Source organism: Denticeps clupeoides, chromosome 4 (genome assembly GCF_900700375.1).
Source record: "Denticeps clupeoides chromosome 4, fDenClu1.1, whole genome shotgun sequence".
Classification (NCBI taxonomy): Eukaryota; Metazoa; Chordata; class Actinopteri; order Clupeiformes; family Denticipitidae; genus Denticeps; species Denticeps clupeoides.
The window spans coordinates 7,791,660-7,814,906 of record NC_041710.1 but is presented as its reverse complement, the minus strand read 5'-3'; the positions used below and the strand labels follow the sequence as shown (position 1 = coordinate 7,814,906).

At 41.7% G+C, this 23,247-nt stretch overlaps 1 protein-coding gene across 3 annotated transcripts in view; it reads right to left on the bottom strand.

Moving 5' to 3' along the window:
• arhgap10 (Rho GTPase activating protein 10) overlaps positions 1 to 23,247 on the bottom strand; it is a 52,251-nt gene that overhangs the window by 16,631 nt on the left and 12,373 nt on the right. Inside the window, exons 2-19 of one of the 3 annotated variants that reach the window (XM_028977496.1) lie at positions 20,569 to 20,695; positions 16,738 to 16,833; positions 16,541 to 16,602; positions 14,044 to 14,115; positions 13,818 to 13,919; positions 12,916 to 13,026; positions 12,163 to 12,267; positions 11,119 to 11,248; positions 10,582 to 10,688; positions 9,229 to 9,323; positions 8,317 to 8,398; positions 7,415 to 7,454; positions 6,829 to 6,897; positions 6,379 to 6,453; positions 5,597 to 5,681; positions 4,953 to 5,011; positions 3,560 to 3,665; positions 322 to 481 (exon numbers count right to left, since the gene is read on the bottom strand). In XM_028977496.1, coding sequence (XP_028833329.1) covers positions 322 to 481; positions 3,560 to 3,665; positions 4,953 to 5,011; positions 5,597 to 5,681; positions 6,379 to 6,453; positions 6,829 to 6,897; positions 7,415 to 7,454; positions 8,317 to 8,398; positions 9,229 to 9,323; positions 10,582 to 10,688; positions 11,119 to 11,248; positions 12,163 to 12,267; positions 12,916 to 13,026; positions 13,818 to 13,919; positions 14,044 to 14,115; positions 16,541 to 16,602; positions 16,738 to 16,825 — 1,548 coding nt within the window. In that variant the 5' untranslated portion in view covers positions 16,826 to 16,833; positions 20,569 to 20,695. The remainder of the gene's footprint in view (positions 1 to 321; positions 482 to 3,559; positions 3,666 to 4,952; positions 5,012 to 5,596; positions 5,682 to 6,378; positions 6,454 to 6,828; positions 6,898 to 7,414; positions 7,455 to 8,316; positions 8,399 to 9,228; positions 9,324 to 10,581; positions 10,689 to 11,118; positions 11,249 to 12,162; positions 12,268 to 12,915; positions 13,027 to 13,817; positions 13,920 to 14,043; positions 14,116 to 16,540; positions 16,603 to 16,737; positions 16,834 to 20,568; positions 20,696 to 23,247) is intronic. The other 2 variants (XM_028977494.1, XM_028977495.1) reach the window with 2 other exon arrangements.

The window sequence follows — 23,247 nt, the reverse complement described above, 5'->3', positions numbered from 1 at the left end:
GAGAGGGCTCCCCCTACTGGACACCATGCAGAATAAAAAAATTCTGTACTCCGACACTATTAGCTCACAAGGAATCTGTAGACTTCAGTAGAACATAAATCCACTGCCTGTAAATGTTACTTACAAAACTTACAGTTACCCCCCACAATACATGATATTTAATGTGACCAAAAAGTCACATGACATTTCTATCTCTATGCATCACAATAAACAAAAATACATAAATTTCACACAGTTGTTTTAAATATGCCCAGTGAGTTATATTCAACTCTGCAACTGATTCATACAAACCAGTGAGGGTATTCAGGTAATTCCCCTCACCTTCTCATGCTGTTCAATGAGGATCTCCACCACAATGTTCTGAAATTTCAGGTCCATAATGGCTGCCACAGTCTCTTCCTCAGAGCGCATGAGCGTGGGTCCAAACACCACACCCAAGTTAGCCATGGTCATCAGATTCTGCTTACTATTGGCTGCCACGCTAAGCAGAACAAGAGAGAGGAAAACAATTATTAAGCACTCACACAGGAGTCAAAGCACGAAAATGTAGTATCTTGGAATTTAAAGAATATTAGCTCCAGTATTTGCATAGAATCTATGCTAAAGGCTCTCACTCCGGTGCCTTGTGGACATGCTCCAACTTCAACCCACACTTCAGCCCACACTTCATTATTAGCCAATTAATAATAGCCAGCCTCATTTAGGTAAGACATTCTGGCAGTGACACTCCTTGAATTGAATTAAGAACCAATAACCTATGTCATATACATAATAATATAAAATTGTTGTTATTCCGTATTGTTTAGGTCAGGGGTTGGCAACGCATTTTTTTTTATTGTAGTTTGAAATTTTAAAGTTATTGTAATCTTGTAACATTAAAATGCAATGTGTTAAATTTTTGTTGCTCAAAATATGAGTCACAAATGCCTTATATGAGCATTTGCCCTGTTAATCAGTTTGTTAAATTATAATAGCATATCAAAATCTCACACCTCTTGGGGTGGGAAAACAGCGGTTTGCAATATTTAGTGTTTAATGATTTGCATATGTTAACTAAGTTGTGTAGAGTTAGCATTGTTCTGAAGGTTGCTGATGCCTGGTTTAAAAAATTATGAAAAAGGTTGATTCATGGAACCTGCTCCTTGATACGGTTCTTAAATGCCACCATTCCCCTTGTCTTCCCACTGACTTCAACCTGTGCCTGCTCTCAAGCTCCCGAATTCTGAAAGTTTCTGATGTGACAGTGCAGATGAAACAGGTCATCGAGAGAGAAATTAGCTTGACTTTGGCACGACCTCCGACTGCTGCCAAGAGCAATGGCATGGGCATTAGTCCTGAGGACACAGGAGGAACGGCAACATTTAATCTTTTATCATCGTGAAATACGGCTGATTTAAGTGGTCACCTTTTTGGCACTGGCATTCCGACGACGCTGACCTTTAAAACTTTTTGATGAATTACACCAGACACATTTTTGGCCACATGAGACAATGGTTCGTGATTTCTGACAGCAAAGAGAAATGTAAGCCAAACAGAATTCCAGCAGGATCAAAAATAAATGCATTAAATTACAAATAAAAATGGATTTACATAAAGCAATAACATGGCGGATCCTGAAGAGTCGGAAACTGAGGCAGTGCGGTGATTTAGTGATAGCCAGGCATTTTAGGTGGGTAAAAAAAGCTTCACGACAACTCCAATCTACCCGCTCCCAACCTCAAGCTAACACTGCGGAGGATTCTGAAGACAAAACCAGCCTCTGACTGCACCAATTAATCACCTCTGCTTCCTACCCTGTTTGAGATAGCGGTGAGAAGGCTTGGCTCACTCCTTTGCCCCGTCTCTCCACAACTGGAGCCAAGCCCTGCCAAAACCACAGAGGAACGGGGAGGGGTATTTCATGACTGATAACCTAAATCTCATTTTTGAGTGCTTGGCCCTAAATGCCACTGAATTAGGCTTTATGTTTGTATGAAAATGCAGCTGCCATGCTTACTGACTGCCAGGGGGCGAGAGATTATGTGTTTATCTTCAATTTTCTCCTGTTTAGTATAAAGAAGTGGAGCGAAAACAGCAGGCCTGAGTAAAGCCTTGTAATGTTAGCTAACATTATTTGGAAATGGCTTATCCCCAGTAATATCAGATGGGCGGAGGGGAGGCTGCCCAACTGTGAACTGTTGGGAAGCAGCTGTAATCCCTGGAAGGAAGAGGGAAGCCATAATCTGGATGGTGTGGTTCACTGGGGGGAAAGTGAGGGATTGAGGAGGGTTGTAGAAATGGAGAGAAGGGGAGTTGGGAGAGACAGACGGGAGGAAGCCGAATTTCCTGTTCTGCCTAACCTTTCTTCCCTACGGATGGCCCGCTGAGTGGGTGTGCTGTTGCCTGGCGACAGTGGGTAGCCTTTGGAAAAGTCTGGTGTTTGTGTTTGAGTGCGAGAGAGAATGAGTAGGAGAGAGAAAGAGTGAGGGAAAGAGGAAGTGAGTGAGAAAAATGAAGGGGGAGAGACCAATGGAGTGTACCATAATGGACCGGGAGAAAACCAGAAAAGAGGTAGAAATAAGTAAACTGAGCCTCAATTGCTCAAAAACAGATAAAGGCCTAAAACATCAAAATGTTCTTTTCATCCATATTTAAAAACTTTTCATCCATTAAATCCACTGCATGTTTGTATGTTTGGATGAAAATGAATTAATAGATACAAAACATGCTTTATCAAACCAAAAAAAAATTAATTTAAGACGTTTAAGTTTCTTCATAGATAGAGAATTTGGTGACCATAGACTGTAGTGCCCTCTTGTGTATTCAAGTGGTAGAAAATTACATCGGACACAAGATCTTAAATGTCGTTCACAAATCACAAGAAAATACAAATCGACTTCTGGATGATGCTAGAAATGTTTTATTTTGTACCGCAGCCCTGAGAAGAGCAGCAGAAAATCCCTGTTATTGTTCCTGTGGTTAGCTTTCTGTGAAGCACCTTGTGGGATGATCAGACAACTGATAAAAGTAAAGGCTAGTTCCATCTCTGCCTTCCTCTATGAAGGTGATAACAGAGAAAAATAACAAAATAAAACACTGCACCCTGCATTGCAATAAGACCTGTATTTGCTCTGTCTGGGTCCTATTCCTGATTCTGAGCAGTCATAGCTAGGCATGCTAGGTAGTATGTAAATAAACCCCGAGGCAGATGTGCTGAAGGAGAATAACCCTACATGTGGATGCAACAGACGTGTAACTAGCGTTCCTGCAATGGCAGTGGACAAATAAAGCAAATAAAAGGGCTATTGGCCACTTCACAGGGGAATGGAAACTGCAATTTCAAATGGTCCACTGGCCAAAAACACAGTTTAATTCAATCATTAATTTCTGATTCATTTTTTAAGTGTGTGTGAGTGAGAAAGAATTTACCTTTACATATTACATTCAAATGAATTAAAACCATGAAAGTATTAATTTTTTAAAACCCTGCAGTAAGTGAGAGCCATGAGAGGATGACTACACTTCTGGGCAAGTTCGTGTGCTGGCTGACTACTGACGTGCAACACTTCCAGGCACTCACTTGGCCAGATGATTCATGAGGAGGCCCAGCACCAGTCGGTTCTTCTCTGGGAGTTTGTGCACCAGGCAGTGGATGGCCTGCAGGCGGGCCTCAGGGCTGCCCGACTCTGGAGAGGGGGTGGAGAAACACTGATGACATAGCAGCTGGGGATGGGTGGGTGGCCTGGCAGCGAGCGCAGGAGCTGTTGCCACAGAAGTTCATCGCGCAGCTGAGATAACAGGTTGGAATGCCTACTGTACTTCTGCTCCCACAGGCCAGACGGCTCTAGCAATGAAAATGGCTCGGTGCCGTCCCCAGGAGGAGACGCTAAGACTAATCTCCAACACTCACCAAAGACACCGAAGAGAGGTAACAGACACACACACACACACACACTACACACACACACACACACGCGCGCGCGCGCGCGCGCAAACACAGGCTGGCATGTTATAGCTCGTTAGACGACACTTATCCACAGTGTCAGTGACAGCCATCGCCAATGCAGTGTGGGACACCCACACAACCACGATCCAACAGCACAGGAGTGACAAGCACTGCAAAAGAGAGTTGCCTATGGCTGCTACCAGGCCCGGCTATAAATATTTCCCCACTAATCTCATTTCCCCGCGCTTTTGTCACAAGAGCATTGCACGCCGCTGATAAAAATGGCCAAATTTCTGTCCAATGGCACATGAACTCAATCACAGTAACAAGTGCAGGGGAGGTGAGTGTGTGGAGAACTAGTTTATGAGTGTGTAGGAAACATCAGCTCAAAGAGGGGAAAAATGTGACTTTCATCTTGGAAGGGAAACGATCCAACTGAAGTCACAAAGCAGCATTCGTGATCTTCATACTCAGTGCAAGAACCACTGCTAGCCTGGGTGCCTAGCTTCAGCTGCCTATACTACTCATGCTTTCTCCACTTGAATGTACTAATGCTCACTCCACTACCGTTTACGTAAACTTGTGAATCGAGAAGAAATCACTTCACAGATGGTAACATGGAAGCACGTTGTAAGTCGCTCTGGATAAGGGTGTCTGTCAAACGACACAAATAGATACCAATTTACAAAATGCATTTTCTATTTAAGTTGCATTTTTATTATGTACTCTTTGTCATTTTCAATGCGTAAAATATAGGAATGGATGTGAATTTACAATTCAAATGAAACTGACCAGGGAGAGGAAAAGAAATTCTATAGCATCCTTAATTTTCAAAATCTGAGGTTGTAGTATTGACGGCAGAATTGCAGAATTGTCAGAACCTGTCATAATGTGCAACTCTTGTATTTTACATTTCACTGTAGTCTGTGGTTTTTAGGACCCTGTTGAGAAGAATGTGAGTAATCTTAACTAAGTGAGTGGGAATGCATTAACACTGCAAGAGTTTTGTGTGGGAGGGGAGACTTACTTGCAGGTATGATGAACTCTTTATATAACCCATAGGTCATCAGGGGTTCAGGCAAACTCCTGCAGAAGATGTGGGAGAAACAGACCATTTCATTGCTCACTTTCTCACACACACTCACACCAGACAGTTTGATTAATGGGGCTGAGCTCTGGGTGAAATTAGATGGCAAGCGCACACAGACAGACATACAGAGGTGTGTGTACGCACACACACATACACCTGAATGGTACCCTCACTCTGCCGTTAGCTGGTTGGTAGTGTTTATAAGCCCTGAAACATACAGACTCCTACTGGTGCACCAAACTCCTGTACATATCATTCTGAATGGAAAACACCAAAAAGCCTGTTTCACAGACGTTAACATATTTCAAAAACTGGGCCAACAATCGCCAAAGAGATGAAAGGTCATTACAATTCAGTGTATTTTTTTCCCAAGCAAATACTCTAGGAAAGAGGGATCCATTACATTTTGTACAACCGTGTCAATGTCCAAAGTCAAGGACAGGTAAGTTATAATTCAGAAGGAGTATTCATTCTACATGAGAGTCAAACTCTTTTTCATCTGACCTTAAATCCATTCATGAATGTGAGAGCAGCAAGTGATATGACACACATTCACACAGCCTGGCACATGCGTGTCTAACCTCAGGTAGAGCTTCAAAGCGCTGGTGATGGTCTTCACGTCCCACTCGTCACTCACTGACAGGTCCACTTCAGAGCTCTTCTCATCTGGAGAGAAATCCACACCCAGGTCAGATCAGAGAGCCACACGCAAGCACTTTTCAGAAACAGGCAGAAAGAAAGAAACAGTCTGAGGGCCCAGTGTTTAGTTCATATCTGAGAGGGTGCCAGCGGTGTGCCTGAGGACAGAGGCTCGCAATCGTGCCCAGAGTACGCCACCAAACGTAAAGATGTGACTGCAGCACAGCAACTAGAGCGAAGTTCGCTGTGCTGACCAGGGTTACACCAAGAATTTCATAATCCATTCCCTGCATTATACTGCTATAACTCAGAAGAAATGAGTAGAAACTGGCACTTTTTGATTCTGAAAACTACAAGACTGATACGTATGTCACAATTATTCTGGTACTGAAAGGTGTAGCTTCTATCTCTGCTCAAGTCAGATTCCAGCAAGCCACATTCCTGATTCCAGTCCACTGCGGCTTGATCCAAGGACAGGACAGGACACGCAATGCCACCTTCAGCCACTGTGCCAGTCAGATATGTGGTTGAATGCCAATGAGAGCAGCACCCAGAGGGGCATTAAGTACATCCTGCCTTATGCTTTAGTGTTAAATTGCAGGGGAAGTAAAACCTTTTTGAACAATGTCTAGATTTAAATTATTTACAAAGCATTGCGCTGATGTGGTAAACACAAATTCAGGCTCACAAACCCCTCTCGGCATGATGAACAAAGGGCTCTTACCCATCATGAGACTGAGCAACTTCTGGACCTTAGAGCTGACGCCAACCACTCTGAACAGGCCCTGGTCATTGATGCCTAAAAAGACATACAGACATGATGTTCACCTTTTTTCTTACTTTGTGTGGTAGAAGCCTCATAGGTAACACACTCCCATATGAACCAGAAGATCACAAAATTCACTTACTCCCATTGTGTCCCTAAGCAAGACACTTAACCCAGAGTGTCTCTAGGGGGACTGTCCCTGTAACTACTGATTGTACGATCACATTTTAAATAAACAAACATTCAAAAAAATTAACAATCGCATCCCAACCAGAGAATTACTTTAATCACAATGTTTCCAGCTGGCCTACTCTGCCCTCCTGTGACAGATTATGGCACTGCAGCTTGTGAAAAAGAAGCGCGAGAGAAGCATTAAGCTGTGTGTTTACAGTGACACACAAGTCCTACCTCTCTTCTCAATGGCGTTAATGGAGTTCTTCACAAAGGAGAAGCCAACTTCATCCAATTGGGTATCAACTGCAGACACAGAGATGAGTGCTCTTTTTTTATGCCACTTCTGGGACAAATTATTACAATAAAGTATTTATTATGTGCTAACAATATATTCACTACACAGCTAAAGAAAGACACTTTGGCTTTCAGTTTGTTTCTCTTTCTCCATCAACATAAGTAAGGGTTTCATTAAACCAAACATTTAAGTCCTGTTCTGGATTTCTATGGAGGTTCATTCTGGTCAGAACCACTCTCAGGAAGTGGAAAACCAGCAGAATTCATTCTTCAAAAGGCTGCGAAAAGAATCTAAATGATATTGTGCCAAACAAGGGTTCAAATGCTTAATGAAATATTGTTTAGGTGCAGAAAAGGATATTTAATTTCTCAGAGAATGAACAGAAATTTCCCTGCATGCTCATGGGGGCCTTGACTCAGCAAACTCCAGTGTTGCCAAATCAGCAGCCAAACCACCGAGCTTGTCCGCAGTCAAGAGTTAAAACAGTTGTTAAGTAAATGTGATGGAAAGAGCTGATGCACTTACTTCCTCTTTCTTTAGAATGTGCTCTAGCAAGATATTGTATCTGGGGGAGAAAAGAAAATACACATTAAGGTAAAAAAAGAAATCCTGGATCAATTTGACATTCTATTTGGATTTAATGAGTGATCCAGATGGCCTATAGGCATGCAGTTTATTTTACTATGCACTCTAGATACATTGATAAGACCAGTTTTGATATAAAGCAACTAATTATTGCTCAGAGTGCGAAGGTCTCAAAAATGTTTTGGCCTCATAGGACAACGGACTTCATCCCCAGCAAGGCTTCCATCCAAATAGCCCGGAACACATGAATGTATAAAAATCCACGTTTCAAAGCTGGATGTGCCAGTAATGGAGAATAAACACGCATCTGTGATGTGAAAGCAGGATGTAAAATATAACCAGTGAGTCTGTGAGAGAAAGACAGAAAAGGAAAAAATAATAACATGTTTTTGCTTTTGACCAGAGGCCTCCCCAGGACCCTATAAATGACCGCACAGATCCCTTGACAAATGGCCTTGTGCTGACCCACAGGCGCAGAGGAGAATCCCTAGATAGTGTAGAGAGAGGGCAACAACCCCCCCCCCAAAAAAAAAAAAAAATAAAAATCCCAAGGAATGTTCCTGTAAGAGTCCATTGGGCAGGAGGCCAAGCAGATTTTTTTCCATTCTGAGATGAAACCAGACAAACTTCTGCCCATCTATGGCTTCATCTAACATCTGATTTCTAACACGACTAATCCTGTTGAGTCGTTTGAGAAAAACACATTGTTCCTTGCCATTTCCTTGTATTTTATAATATCTATTTCTATAATATCCTATTTATTTAATATGCACACAGGGCATTTGCATACATGACATTTAAAGAGCCTTATACTGACTGCTTTGCATGTGTAGGGGACTCACTGGTTCTCTTCCACCCATAGCTTGCATCCAGAACTTATGGTCATCCTCTGAGAGAGCCTGGACCGTGACTACCGTCCCGGGTCTGTCAGTACAAAGTAGAGTTTTACTCCACACAGCCAGTAGACATAATAATAATGCAGTACTTATTATTGATGTTGAGGAGACTGATTTAATAAAGGTGAAACTGTGTAGGAACAAGCACACTAACAAAATCACATCAGATTTTGATCATGAGCAGGCCTAAGGGACAGTGAGGACCTAATACACAAGAAGATGTGGACTCTGTTAGCTCTGATGCTGGGTCATGCATGAAAAAGCAGTGAACACTGTGACTTTCCAAATGTGTGTATGAGTGTGTTGTATAGTTGTGTTAAAATGAAAAGGTTTTCACACCAAACAGATCAACTTGGAATACAGTGCTCTCATACCACTGGGACTGAATAAAAAAAAAAAAAAAATCAAATTAAAATAATTGGTCTCATTATGATAAGGATCATGTCAGGTATTCGGATTCACTTTCAGTTCAGTCAAACAGAAAACGAAATATGTTTTTAATCGCAACACTTGACCGCTATTTAATTTAAAGAGAGCATCTGTAAATGTAGCACTAAAGTCCTAACAGGATCCAAATAGAGCTGTATTGGACTTAGTGTTTGCTGTTCCTGTTTTAGTGTTAGCATGTTCACTGAAATTAAAGGGCTAAAATGATGATCTGATGGTGAGATCCTCATTAACCTGAGGCATCATTTTCCAGCACCTGCAGGGGAGCATTTTTTCATGGATGAGTGGCAGCACGTCTCTCAGAAGAGCTGAATCAGGTATTATTTTGTTTATGGTATTATTTTGAGAGGTAGATGAAACAGACTACAGGCTTTTTTATTTTTATTTTTTACTGCAGATGGAAGCACCTACCGATCTGTAGTTTCTATATCCAGACAGAATCTGCGGTCCAACACATCCGTTGTTTTACGGACACAGGACTTCAGCATTACTGATTCAGTCTCCCCCTTCAGGAAAAAAAGCAGTTCAGCACACAGTTTTGAACGACATAATTTTGCATTTATAGTCCTGATGCTCCCCTGCAAATCTGGACATGATTAGCCTCACTATCACTACCAAGGCCACACAGCTGTTTAGTCCTGATCTTGTTGCTTTTATGTTCACTATAAACATTATTAAACACGTGGCAAAAAGGTTTTTGGCAGCCACCAATTGTGCAAGTTGTCTAAGGACACCAGGGACAAGATTGTACATCTACGTCATCATGGATTAAAATCCTGCAGGATTCGAAAGGTCCCCCTGCTTAAACCAGCCCCATCTAAAGTTTGCCAGAGATCATCTAAATGATCCAGAGGAGGACTGGGAGAATGTTTTGTAGTCAGATGACCAAAAAGGAACTTGTGTTTGGAGGGGGAAGAATGCAAAGTTGCATCCCAAGAACACCATACCCACTGTGAAGCCTTGGGTGAGAACATTATGCTTTGGAGCTGTTTTTCTGCAAAAGATCACTGCTCCATATTAAGGAAAGGATGAATTGGGACAGGGAACGTGACATTTTGGGCAAAAACCTTCTTCAATCAGTGAGAGGACTGAAGATGAAACATGGTTGATTCATCCACTCCACCCTGGCAACAAAGGAGTGGCTACGTAAAAGGCATTACAAGGTTCTGGAGGGGCCTAGGCAGTCTCCAGACCTCAATCCAATAGAGAATCTGGCCCAGCAACAATCACAGCTATTGAGATGATCTTCATGGAAGAATGGGCCAAAATACCAGCTACAGTGTGTGCAAACGTGGTGAAGACCAACAGGAAACGTTTGACCTCTGTCATTACAAACCAAGGTTACATTAGATATATTGAGGTGAACTTTTGCTATTGACCAAATACTTTTGTACTGCACCATTATACAAATAAATTCTTTACAAATAATATAATGTGATTTCCTGCATTTTACATTCTGTCTCTTACAGTGTAACTATGATCAAAATTACAGACCTCTCTCATCTTTCTAAGTGGGACAACTTGAACAATTGGTGGCTGCCAAATACTTACCCCATTGTAGCTTCAAGATTATTTATCAAAATTATTTGAGATGATATTGAGAAGGTTTTAATAATATGTTGGTCATTCTAAAACCAGTTTTATTTTCTTGATTCTGGCGACTGAGTTCACCCATTAGAAACACACAAAAATATTATTGCCACTTTATGGAATGGTTGTTCATGAAATTTTGGCAGAATAGTGTACAAACAAAAATGTACTCACAATCTTGCCCCCAGACCTATGGTCGTAGGTGGCCATATGCAGGATTTTCTGTTCTTTCACGAATGTGCAGTATCGTTTCACCCAGCTAGAGCCAAATGGAGGTGGTCCTATCAGACACATATTCAAACACACATTTTAATCCCATTTTATGTGTATTATTATCCTCAAAAAATTCTTACACACACACAATTCTAAACTTTCAACCAAAACCTTGACTCATTGATACATGATTGTAGTTCTGCACAAACAAACTGTCCAGCCCACTCAGGACAACAATAATCGCTTCACTGTTACCTAAATAACATTCCATTGATAAATACAGATGGTATGATGACAGATGTGTGCAAATCTGACCAGCACTGTGCTGGTGGCTTTTAAAGAGCCATTCAGCTTTGAGATATTTTCATTGTATTTAATTTAACTGACGTAGGGTCACACAGAAAAGGACAGGAGAATCTTAAACATTTATTTATCTACAGATTAAAACATTGACAGACCATGTGTAACACATCAATGTGCAGTGTCAAGAGTGCATACGTTTCTCCTGGACGTAGAGGTATCCCTCGCTGGTGATGGGGCTGGTTTGACGGTATTCCTGTGGACTGTCCTTAATCTTCTTCATCAGCTCATAGACCTCAGAGCGTGTGGCCTCAAAACGACTCCGTGTCTGTATGTATACACACATGCAGGCACACAGATTAGAGGAAGTTACCAGTCACAACAATTAAGTGCAACATAAAGTAAGGTCAAAGGAGTTTCCTGTAAGCGAACAAATTCAATAACAAATGATCCACCAAAGACAATGTAATAAACATTAAAAAGTGAAAAAAAAAAAAAAAAAAAAAAAGAGTTATTATGTCCCTATGTTCAATACAGGTTTAAATATAATTTTTTTTATATGTTTAATTAACTTCGCTGATAAACCGCAGATCAGCGTAGCAGTGCGATGCAGATATTGCCTCATACGGTTTACCCACTGTTCTGAAAAGGGCCTGACAACAATGACCTCCATGCCTGCTAATGGACCCCAGATGGCAGGTTGAGGCTACAGAGTGCCCAGCGCTGCCCCGCCGAGCTACACTGCCTCCACCCACTGATACACAGCCATAACAGGCAATGCCCTCACCCCTGTCGGCGCCAGAACGCACTCTGAATAGTTTTTCAACATTGTGGTTTCCGTGCATGGAACAGGCTGCTACAGCAGGCTGCTGTTGACTTCAGATGTGCAGGTCAACAGATAGCTGCTGCAGCCCTGACCACTGCCCTTCCCTCATGAAAACACAGCTAAAAGCTCATTTAGTGCTTAACGTGAAATATAATGTTGGTCCAAAGAATTTGTACATTTTGTCTAAATTTGTGTATTTGTGCGTGTAATTTTAGAGATAATACGAAGGACCACCTGAAATTGTGAGGTAGAGCACTCAAGTGAGAGAGTTCAGAACAGAAAAAGAAAGAGCTTTTTGGGTACAGTTCAGTAAGAAAGATGACCACCATCTTCACAGGCAAAAATCCTTCATGGTCCAAATACTTCTGGAGATTTGTGCTCATTTGCTACATTACACGATTAAAGGTTGGACTCACATTCTGTATATTGATCTGAAGGGCCCTTTTGTAATGGTCAAAGTCCTTAGCGAGCTCATATCCCTGGTGATAAAATGTGAATACAGTCTGAAAGAAGGCCAACATCTGCATAGAGAAAAGAAAGAAGGTGAGTTTTTTTTACTGTCAGTTACATTTTATTTTTCAATCAAAAAACATCATAAAAAAGAGATTAAATAGCATAGATGAACAGGTATGTAAACAAAGAAAGCGTAACCATTTCAGAAAATTACCACATTCTACTATCTTGGTTCTAATGTTGTGGCAGTAAACTGGATGATTATTGTTCAAATCCAGTGCAGTTATTTTTCTTAGTATCCTCAATGTAGTACAATAAATGCTTGCTGTGTGTTTTACTGTAATATTGATAGTGGATGGCAGTCATAATTATTAAGGTATAATTAGTGGTCACATTAAAAATAGAAAAGTGTAAACTAGTTAAATAGGTCTACTGTAAAAGGTTTTAGAACCACAGTTCTACGTCACAGAGAAGGCATTTTTTTGTCCAAAAAAGCCTGCTTAATTTTTTGTTTTTTTTTTCTAAGCAAAGGGAGGCAAAGAATGGCAATTGTGGCCATTTTTTTAAATTTCACACCTGTATCAGCACACACCAACAATGAGTGTTCTGAATTGAGGTCACACTGAAGTATTCATGAATTCTTCCGATTAATATTTCCTATTAATTTAATATATTTCAGAAATATGTGTTAAAATTTTGAAGATGTCACTGCTCACCGGCTCAACACACTCAAACTTCTTCCGCTCCTGTATCTCCTGCAGCTTGCATACATACTCCAGAGAGAGCTCCTGGAAGTGCTGTCTGTTGGTCTCCACCTGCCCATCAGCCTGGAAGGAAACACAGTAACTTATTATTAAAAAGACTCAGAACGTTTAAGCCATACGATTCAGAAGAACTCAAATTACCTACTAGTTTGCTACAAAAAGCAAGTGGATATAAATATTAATATAAGTATTTTTAAAATATATTTCTAATGGTATAATTACCTGTCCCCAGTACATGTCAAGATTTAAAGTGAATGTTTAAATGCACTGAACACACAGCAGAAATGTCCAAAAATGCTGTAATCCAATAATGATAAAATGTTGAAATGGCACATTAATAAGGATTCCACTGTAGACAATGTCCGCTAACATCTTATGAACTGCCAACTATAACTTTGTGATTCCTATGTTCATAAGGGGTTAACACCCTAAAGAAACAAATAAATCTGTTCAGATGAGAATTGCCTAAGTTTTTTTAAATGATTTAATTGATTTAGTGGCAAATTATAAAAATCGGCATGTGACTGCACAAGCCAAGCAATGCATAGCTTTCAGTGTGAGCCAGCGGCTAAAGTTCTACTGATAAGATCTGAGACTCCAACAAGAAACAAATGACGTCACCAGTTTTTTTTTTTTTTCACACAAGCACTACTGTTTAGAACACGCAGGCAGCATGGAATGCCATAAAGTTCACTTTTCCCAATGCACACCCAATAGAAGCATGAAAGAGTAGTTTACCCCCATTTTTCAGTTTACATGCATGTTGTTGCACTAGGCTCTTAAGATCCACAAAGTGACACTGTGTGACAATGTGCCCATTGTGGTTGTGTGGAAAAGTGGTTGTGTGCTGTTACCTCTTGGAGCTGTGGTTCTTTCTTCTTTGATGACATGTTTAAAAGCTTCTCCAGAGAACTATAATACTTTTCTGTCTCCTTCTCATACTTCTTCCTCTCAGCCTGCAACCACAAGGATGGTAGGTGAACATCTGTGCACTGCTGCCATGAAGGAGGTACACATAATAAACTTGTGCAGAGCAGGACATTGCAGTAGTGTGGTTTATCAGCATGCAAACTGCTGTACCTTTGCAGAGCCGAGCTGCTCTTTTCTGAATTTTTCTAAAGGCTTCATTAGTGTTTCTGTGATGTTCCTCATCTGCAGGGGAAAAACACAAATGCACTCACAATCAAGTAACATATAATGGCAAAACACAAAAAGCCAAACAGTAAAACACATACTACTGTAATCTGAGAGGGTGACCTGACAACAACATTTATATTCATTCATAGAGAAGGTTGGTTATACAAACCACATGCCCTCCTCTCACTCTAAGACATGTCAGGACCTGCATGTTTCTGCTCTGTAAGCAGTGGTGTCATGACTCTGCTTAATGCCGTGCACAGGTGGGGCTGGCTCGTGGCCTCAGTGCAAAAACAACCCATGACGTGATGCTGGCTACACTGGTGGACTAACCTTGTAACTCCATCTGTGTAAATTAGCATACACAGCCACACAGATTTTGCCTTCTATAATTTTTATAGTGGGAGAGGTTTTGATCAAAACAAACAACCTTTTGATCAAGGTTTTGAGAATTACACAAAAACTGTTTTTCGCAACGCTTGCTGCTTAGATCTTTTTGTCATTTGTTTCTGTGGTGTACTGAAGTATAAATACAAGCATTATATGTTTATGCAAAGAGTCAATATTTGCAGTGTTAGCCCCTTTTTTCCCCCCAAAGAACTGTCATGCTGTCAATCAACTTTTGGGCCAAATCCCGTCTGATGGCAACCCATTGCTTCATAAATCAGTGCTTGGAGTTTGTCATAATGAGGATTGACCACAAGTTGCATTGACTCAATTGGATTAAGGTCTGGAAAGTGTCCTGATCATGGAGCTGAATCACGTTTAGGAGACGGTCCTAGAGCTTGCTGGACTTTCTTGGACACATTGAAGCCTTCTTCACAACACGTCTCTCCTTGATGTTTTTGATGATCTGATAAAAGGTTGGTTTTAGGCGCAGTCTTACTAGCAGCAATATCTTTGCCTGTGAAGCCCTTTTTATGCAATGCAATGATGACCAAGGTTAACAAAGGAAAAACAATTAATTCAAGCATTACTCTCCTTTTAAGCATCCAGTCTGCTATTCAAACTCAACCAGAATGACAGAATAATCTCCAGCCTTGTGTCAACCCTCTCAATTGGATCACTGAAATAATCTCAGCAGCTCCTTCTGTGGCAGGGCTGTTTTTGGGGGGATTAAGTTAATTTTCATGCCAAAGATTGACTTTGCAATTCATCTGATCACTCTTCATAACATTCTGAAGTATATGCAAATTGCCATAATAAAAATGGAAGCAGCAAACTGTATTTGTGTCTCTCTCAAAACTTTTGGCCACGACTATAAATACTCATGACTATATGCTATTAACAAAATTCCCTGATAATTCCCAGACTTGGGACCCAAATGCTCAAATTCCCTGTCTTTTGGTGTTGGGAAATGCATTTATTCAAATTTCCTAGTATTCCAGAAATTCCCTAACCCATGAGAACCCTGCTCCTAAATACTCCACAGACCTGAAACTTAAAAAATGCTTCTCCAATACTGACACATAGCTTATGCATAGTCCATTGATTGGATATAGCATTTAATTAAACACAACCAGTTAATAGATTAGATTAGAGTTGGTCATTTTTAACTGAAGTGTGCCTGAATCTCAACCTAAACGAACCGCATTCTGCAGTTTTGCTGAGGTGATCACTAGCTAGAAGTGAAAATGACTGACTCTGGTTTCCACCGCAGCACATTCAGCACTGTGCCACAATCATCAGAGCCGCTGCTACATGTGGGGAAACACCTAAGAAATTGTGCAGCACTGTGGCCCCGCAGGACAACACCTGAAAGAGCATAGCAAAGAACCAGTGCAGACCGGGAATGCTGGTTTGACAACTGAAGAGCATCGAGTATTGCTGGACCTGAATTTCAAACCAGTCAAACAAAAATTGAGAATGTGGCCAGAATTCGGCCATCTGCAGGGCATATCATTCTACAAGATCCACTTAAATGATCTTGCAAGTAGAAAAACAAAATCCAACAATGACTAGTTATAAGGCTAGTACATATTTACCCCAATGGCATTAAAAGAATAACCTCCCAAAATAACGCCACTATAACGTAAATACAGCCAGTCTACTGTTAATCAGACAGCACAATCTCAGGATCAATAAAGTCTGAATTTCACCGGGCTGTGTGAAATGTTGAAGAAAAACAAACTACCACTTCCTGAGGTAACAGCTCAACAGTGTGTTGTGAATGCAGAGCCACATGGACCAAAGGAATCACCATCACAAGAACATGTATACACACATTAGGGATATTTGACCTTTTGGGGTTTTATTAGACGTAGTTCTATTTGGCAGAAAGGAAGTAACAAAGAACAAAGATAAACCTAAATGGTTTTTAGAGGAATAAATGTCACATGTCTACAACAAAAAAATGACAACATGGGCAGGCTGCACTAGAAGCACTTTGAGTGTGAGTGTGTGTATAAATTCAGAAGGTCTGCCCAGACCAGTTTCTCACCATAAGCTCTCGCTGGTCCTCCAGATTCCGAAGGAAGGATGAGAATTCCTGCAAAGACTCATCTGACATGTCACCACATGCATGCACACACACACACACACACACACACACACACACACACACACACACACACACACACAGACACACCGTTAGAGAAAACATCTAATCTACTTACAGAGGAAAATGTCCACACTTACCAATGCAGCGTTCATCGTCTGTCTTGGCATCTCCAATGTACTCAAACTGAAACTCTCCAAGACACTGAGCAAACTTCCGCTGAGCCATGGCCAACTCTGAAACACAAAGGGGCGACTGCAGGTTAGTGCTTAGTGGTGGTAGTAGCCTAGTGGGTAACACACTCGCCTATGAACCAGAAGACCCGAGTTCGAATCCCACTTACTACCATTGTGTCCCTGAGCAAGACACTTAAGTCTAAATTGCTCCAGGGGGACTGTGCCTGTAACTACTGATTGTAAGTCGCTCTGGATAAGGGCGTCTGATAAATGCTGTAAATGTAAATGTAGTGCTTCCTGTAAGTAAGTAAAGAATTCAATAAAATAACAACTGACTGGATTTCCAGTTACAGTGGCACATGTCCATCTTAGGGAGGAAAAATTGGGCAGGAGATGAGGAGCAGCAACAGCTACTTTCTTTTTCTTATTCAGCACAAAATCACAGACAGTTTGTCTCAATGGGATTTGACAGGCCCTACTGTTGAAAGGGACACCCTTCCAGCCCAGAGTGAAGCGAGGAATGGGTGTCAGAGCAGATGTTTTTTGTTGGAAGCAGGAGTAAGAATCCGAGTGACTTTTTTACAAGGTCCATATTGAGCCAATGTTCAGCGATGTGTGTGGGAAGCGCCCCTGTCTGGTCTGATCCTACAAGAGGAGCTACTGCACCAAAGTGCTGAAACTTTGGTCATGGTCATGTTGGAGAGGTGTCAGAAGGCACAGTACAGCAAAAAACTCCATGGAGGCAACACTTCAAAACTTTGATTCTGCTACTGGCCGACTCCTCCCAGATACCACATCATAGCTTCAGTGGAGTCCAGCCCTCAATATCACTGACACTTCATTTGGTAGATTATACCATTAAGGGAAAAAAGCAAAGTTTCATCACCAAGGCTGAGTATTTATTTATGCAAACTTGCAATACAGCTTTTAATTATAAAACCTGCAGGTCTTTGTCAGATCTACTGCATTACTCACAAAATTCCATTGTACAATTTATTTCTTTGGAGGCAAAACTACACAATCGCTATTAAATTATTTATTTCATACACGCTCACACACAACTAATGTGCCAGCCAAACTGAAACAGAACAGAGCACTAACAGCGCAGAGACAAATTTACATTCAAAATGTCATAACGTGGCCTGCAAAGTCTCAAGTGCAGTTCTTTAAGAGACAAGCACAACGGTGAAAAAAAGCACACGCACACGCAAACATCCTGCAGGCTCCATGAATGAACCATGCTGCATCCTGTTGAATGAGGTTGATTCTATTTGTGATAGAGGGAAGGGGAATAGTGTGTGCGTAAGCAGCAGACAGATGGTAGTTGCTGTTTGGTGTATCAGGTTCTCCCAGAAGAGGTTGAAGTGTGTTCTTAAGAAGGTGCAAACGCAAAATATGAGCATGGAAAGCAGACAACAGTGCCAATGTTGTGTCTAGTAAGGCTTTTTAAAAAGACATTTAGGCAACAGAATTTTTCACTTAAAAGTGGATAAACATCATGAATAATTTTAAATGTTTGAGTGTTAGAGTTCCTATCATACAACTTTCCATGACTGCTTAGTCCTACCCCGGGTCATAGCTGTCATGGATCCCAGGACACTGGGAGCAGGGAAGGGACTCAACTAGGTTGGGAGGCTGCCTACCGCAGGGTACATACACACACACACACACACACACAAACACACACACATTACTCCACCTTGCAGGCACCAAAGTAACCTTCACCAGTCTTTATTTACACAAAATACAGGGCCTTAGTCACATGAGTTGGTGTGCCAACAGCAGACTATATCACTATTCCATGCTCACAGTGTTTGCACATAAGGGCAGAGGACAGGGTGTGGCTCAAGAGCCATTTAAGTCCTAAATACCAAGGTTGTGAACAGAATTAAATGTTTTCATAACAGACTGCATTCATCTAGCAAAATGAATGTGTGCAGATAAATTGCATAGGGCTGTCTTTTCAAAATAATACATTCAGTGGAATGAATAAGTCAGCACTTTTAATACTGACCACCTGACAGGCACACTGCTGGCTATTTTAATGCAAGGTGTTACCCAGTACCCTACTGTGAGAAGACAACCAATAGCTGTACATTTCTGTAAATAACATTAAATCTGCGTCACGGATCCCTGATCCAGAGTAACCCCTGCCAGACCAGCATTCAAGATGGACGAGTGGTGGAAGTCCTGTGGCGACAGCTTCAGACCCATGGGGGACCGGCACCCTGTCCGCCGTCCACAGGCGCCTGGCGCTCTGGTCAGTTGCTGGCATGCCCTGCTGAATGGGACTATGGGGAAGGTGTCCTCAGCTGTCCGGAAAACCCATCGGGTGCGTCGGACCCTGCTGAACATGAGGCCAACAATGGCGAAGGATGGTGGCATCCTTGGATCTCATTGAGGTGGTGTCCAAATCCAGTCGGGTCATTCTGTCACGCTGGTTTGACATGACGAGACAGTAGATCTAAAACGATGGCTGGACATGGCGAGGAAGAAGGACACATACGCACGACGTCATGAAACAGGGGTTTAATGCATGGTGAACAATACCAGGGAAACATCACGTAACAATGACCCGATGGCAAACAGACATGAACAGGGCAGCTTTATACAATCACACACAGGTGAAAACAATCAGGAAACATAATAAGACAGGACCAACATGAAACAAACATGAGTAGCCACTGCTGGACCGGATCATGGATGGGGTTGAGCAACTAATTTTGTTTTGCCAGTACAGCTGACATGATATGGGTTTACGCTATCTGTAAAAAGTTTTAAACCGGTCCACTTTTTCCCAGTTTTTCATTCAAGCAAGTGTTGAAGCATACCGTGGTACCACTGTGGTGAGCATTATATAAACAGCATTGTACTGCAGACAGCACGGTGTACTGGACAGCACCCGTACTGGCCACGATTGTTTTACTGGGGCAGTGGTGGCCTAGCGGTTAAGGAAGCGCCCCGTAATCAGAAGGTTGCCCGTTCAAATCCCGATCCACCAAGGTGCCACTGAGCAAAGCACTGTCCCCACACACTGCTTCCCAGGCGCCGGTCATGGCTGCCCACTGCTCACTAAGGGTGATGGGTTAAAAGCCGAGGACAAATTTCACTGTGGGCACCATGTGCTGTGCTGCTGTGTATCACAAGTGACAATCACTTCACTTTTAACTTTAAAAAGCAGCTATTGACAACTGGAAGATGGTATTATGGACTGATAAATCGAAATTAAAGATTTTTGTACACCGTAGAGAAGGCAAAAGAATGGTTCCTCAGTGTGTGACATCAACTATCACTTGTCAAACATGTAGGGAGAAGAACAATTGACTTGTACAGATGGGACAGGTTCCCTGAAATAAAATGCTTCCTCTGGTAGTCAATGTGCAGAGTTGGTCAGGGGTTCATCCTACAGTAAAATAATGTCCAAGCTATGCCAGAAATACCTTACGAAACAAAAACAAAAACAACAAGATGGTGAGCTGAAAACACCGAGCGGCCAGCGCAGTCTCCAGACTTAAACCCCAACAAGCTGGTTTGGGATTAACTGGACAGGACAGCAACCTACGCATGCCACACTTTTATGGGAACTTCTTCTGGAACAGCATTAGGGAAGAACTTTTCCAAAAATATTTGATTTCCACTGTAAAAAGAATGTCATGGGTGTGTTCAAGCGGCTATTTTGACAATTCAAACAGTTTACAAATTTCGGTTTCCATGATTTTTGAGTGCTTGAATTTCAAGACAAAATGTAGAAAAAATTGGTGTGTACATAAACTTTTGACCAGTAGTGTACATTACATTATTGTTTCCAGTTCCTGCGGCAGCTGATGATTGAAGCAACATTTCCGTGTCCCAGCAGGGGTCACATGCATGGACAGCAGCCTCAGTAATAGTGTCGGACATGTAGTTGTACCAATGGAAAGCTCTGCAGAAGAGGGAGTGAAAACAGGAAGCCGCTGGTCATTGGAAACTCTTGTGGGACAGCCAGGACCTGTATTATTGTAGAGCAATAGTGCAAAGAACAAGAATCTTGGGGATCATAGGGATGCACCGTTACATATATCGGGTTTTTGCTCAGTTCTGTTACTATTTGAAACTCCTTGGTACTTAAAACTGAGGTCATCTGTCATTAAGGGTGATGCTTAGCCTTAGTTTGTGTGGAAAAATGGCAACGATATAGCAGTACTTCAACTCTGTGGATGAGGGAGCTGACTTGTGTCACCATAAATGGGTAAAGAGTTTCTCTCTGGCTGCCATAACTGTTTGTAGTGTTCCTTTGTGACACCTCACGCACTTCAGCTAGTTAGGGATGTTAAAATTAATCTGATAACCAATGCAATGCAATGCAAATGTGGACTATTCTGCATCGATGCGGTGTAGAACATAATGGATTATATCATAATGACATTGCTTGGTGATTTTCAGGCAGTGGCATAGAAATTAAAATTAAAAAGTAGTGCCGATAGTGACTGTGGCGGCCTGGTTTGAGTACAGTGCCGCTCTGGGTTAGAGTTTCGCGATGCACAGGGGTGAACTTAACTCTTGTTGAAAACATCATGTGAAGCAATGGAGAACATTTATGGGATGCAACGTTTCAGATGGTGTAGGAATCAAGGGTAAATTAGATTGGAACTGAATGAATACAATAGAATATAAAAAAAAAAAGACACTTTAAAATGTCCATTCTCACTATCCATGTCCATTGTGAAAATTTGTAACTGTACTCTGCCACAAATTCTGTACTCACTACTCTATATTTCTGATATAGAAAAAAAATCTGATATTGGTGCGTCCCTAAATGTAAAATGAAAGTGAAGTGATTGGCATTGTGAAACTCTGCAGCACAGCACACGGTGACACAACGAAATGTGTCCTCTGCTTTTAACATATCACCCTTAGTGAGCAGTGGGCAGTGGCGGATCGGTATTCGAACCAGCAACCTTCTGATTACGGGGCCGCTAGGCCACCACTGCCATAAGACCCATATTTGTTTATTTATTTATTTATATTATGAATATATTTAGCAGATAATCAAATATCTGCAAAAATACAAGCAACACAGCAGCTGGTCAGAGCAGTATGATGTTCTGGCTCTAAATAATGTGTTTTGACAGCCATCATTGTGATTAAAATGTCAAAGTTCCCACTACATAAAGCAACAATTTTAAATAACTATTCAATTGTGGATAGTGGTTTCAAATTTAAGGCACTGTTTTTGAGCTGGTGCTAAATGCAGCCCATTTAATTTTTTTAAGCTAGTGTCAGGCATCTTCAGGGTTTACTCACTCACTATTTCCATAAACGCTTACTCAAGGTCACGGTCATGTCACCACAGTGCTGCCCCCTCCGGATTTACATAAATACCTAATGCTATTAACATTTCTTAGTAATTAGTTGTCATGATAACCAATGTCGAGCTAAAGTAAATTATGTGAGGAATATATGATATTATATTTGGGGCAGCAGGGGCCTACGGGGTGAGGAAACTGACCCATAATCGGAAGGTTGCCGGCTCGATTCCCAAACTTGCCAAGTGAATCTGAGGTGCCACTGAGCAAAGCACCGTCCCCACACACTGCTCCCCGGGCGCCTGTCATGGCTGCCCACAACTGTGCTTGTCTTTGCAACCGGAGAGAGTTCATCCCATTCAGTGGTTCCCTGTGCCAAGAACAGATCATCCAGGCCAGAGGGACACCGATGCCAACATGTACCCATGTTTCATTTGAGGTATTTTATAACATGTGGCACTGTGAAAAGCCATGGTCTGTGTGCCCTAATTTTCACTTTGGCAGGCAAGCAGCTTAGCTCTGCTGTGTGGCAGCTGATGCCCACTGAAGGCCGGTGTGAGGTGGATTAACCCCATAGCAAAAGCCCAGTCATGTGAGCTGCCCACGACCCTACTGATCCTGCAAAAAACCCAACCACAGAAGATGATCAGGTACACACCTCCAAAAATATACTACAGAGCTGACTTGCTATTTAACTACTGTCAAATATGACTGCACAAATCGAAAATGCAAATCAATAAACCAGTGTAAGGACATGTCAGAATCTTAGCAGGTCCTTCATGCTTTGTCTCCTTCATCTCTTTCTTAACTATCAAGGTAAAGCCTGTAATGTTCAGACTGTAGGCTGGAGATTGCAAGGCGCAGCATTTAAATGTGCATTAAATTACAGGCTTTAGCGTAACTACAGTATCAGGGTCTTGAGCTCTCATTTTGAGGTGCCAGTGAATCCTGCTTCAGGTCCTTTGCAAAAGCTTTTCCAGTTTCAATGTCTTTAGTAAAAATGTAACAGAGCTAGTAAGATCAAAAATAAAGATATTACGACCCTGAGCAACCCTCTGGCGGTTCTCCTTCAAGTCCGGCCAGTCCAAGTGCACTGTAAAACCAGACAAACACACACACACTCTCTTTCTCTCTATCATGAAATCCTTGCTTTCAGAAGCAATCATTTAAAAAAATGTTAAGTAGGGCT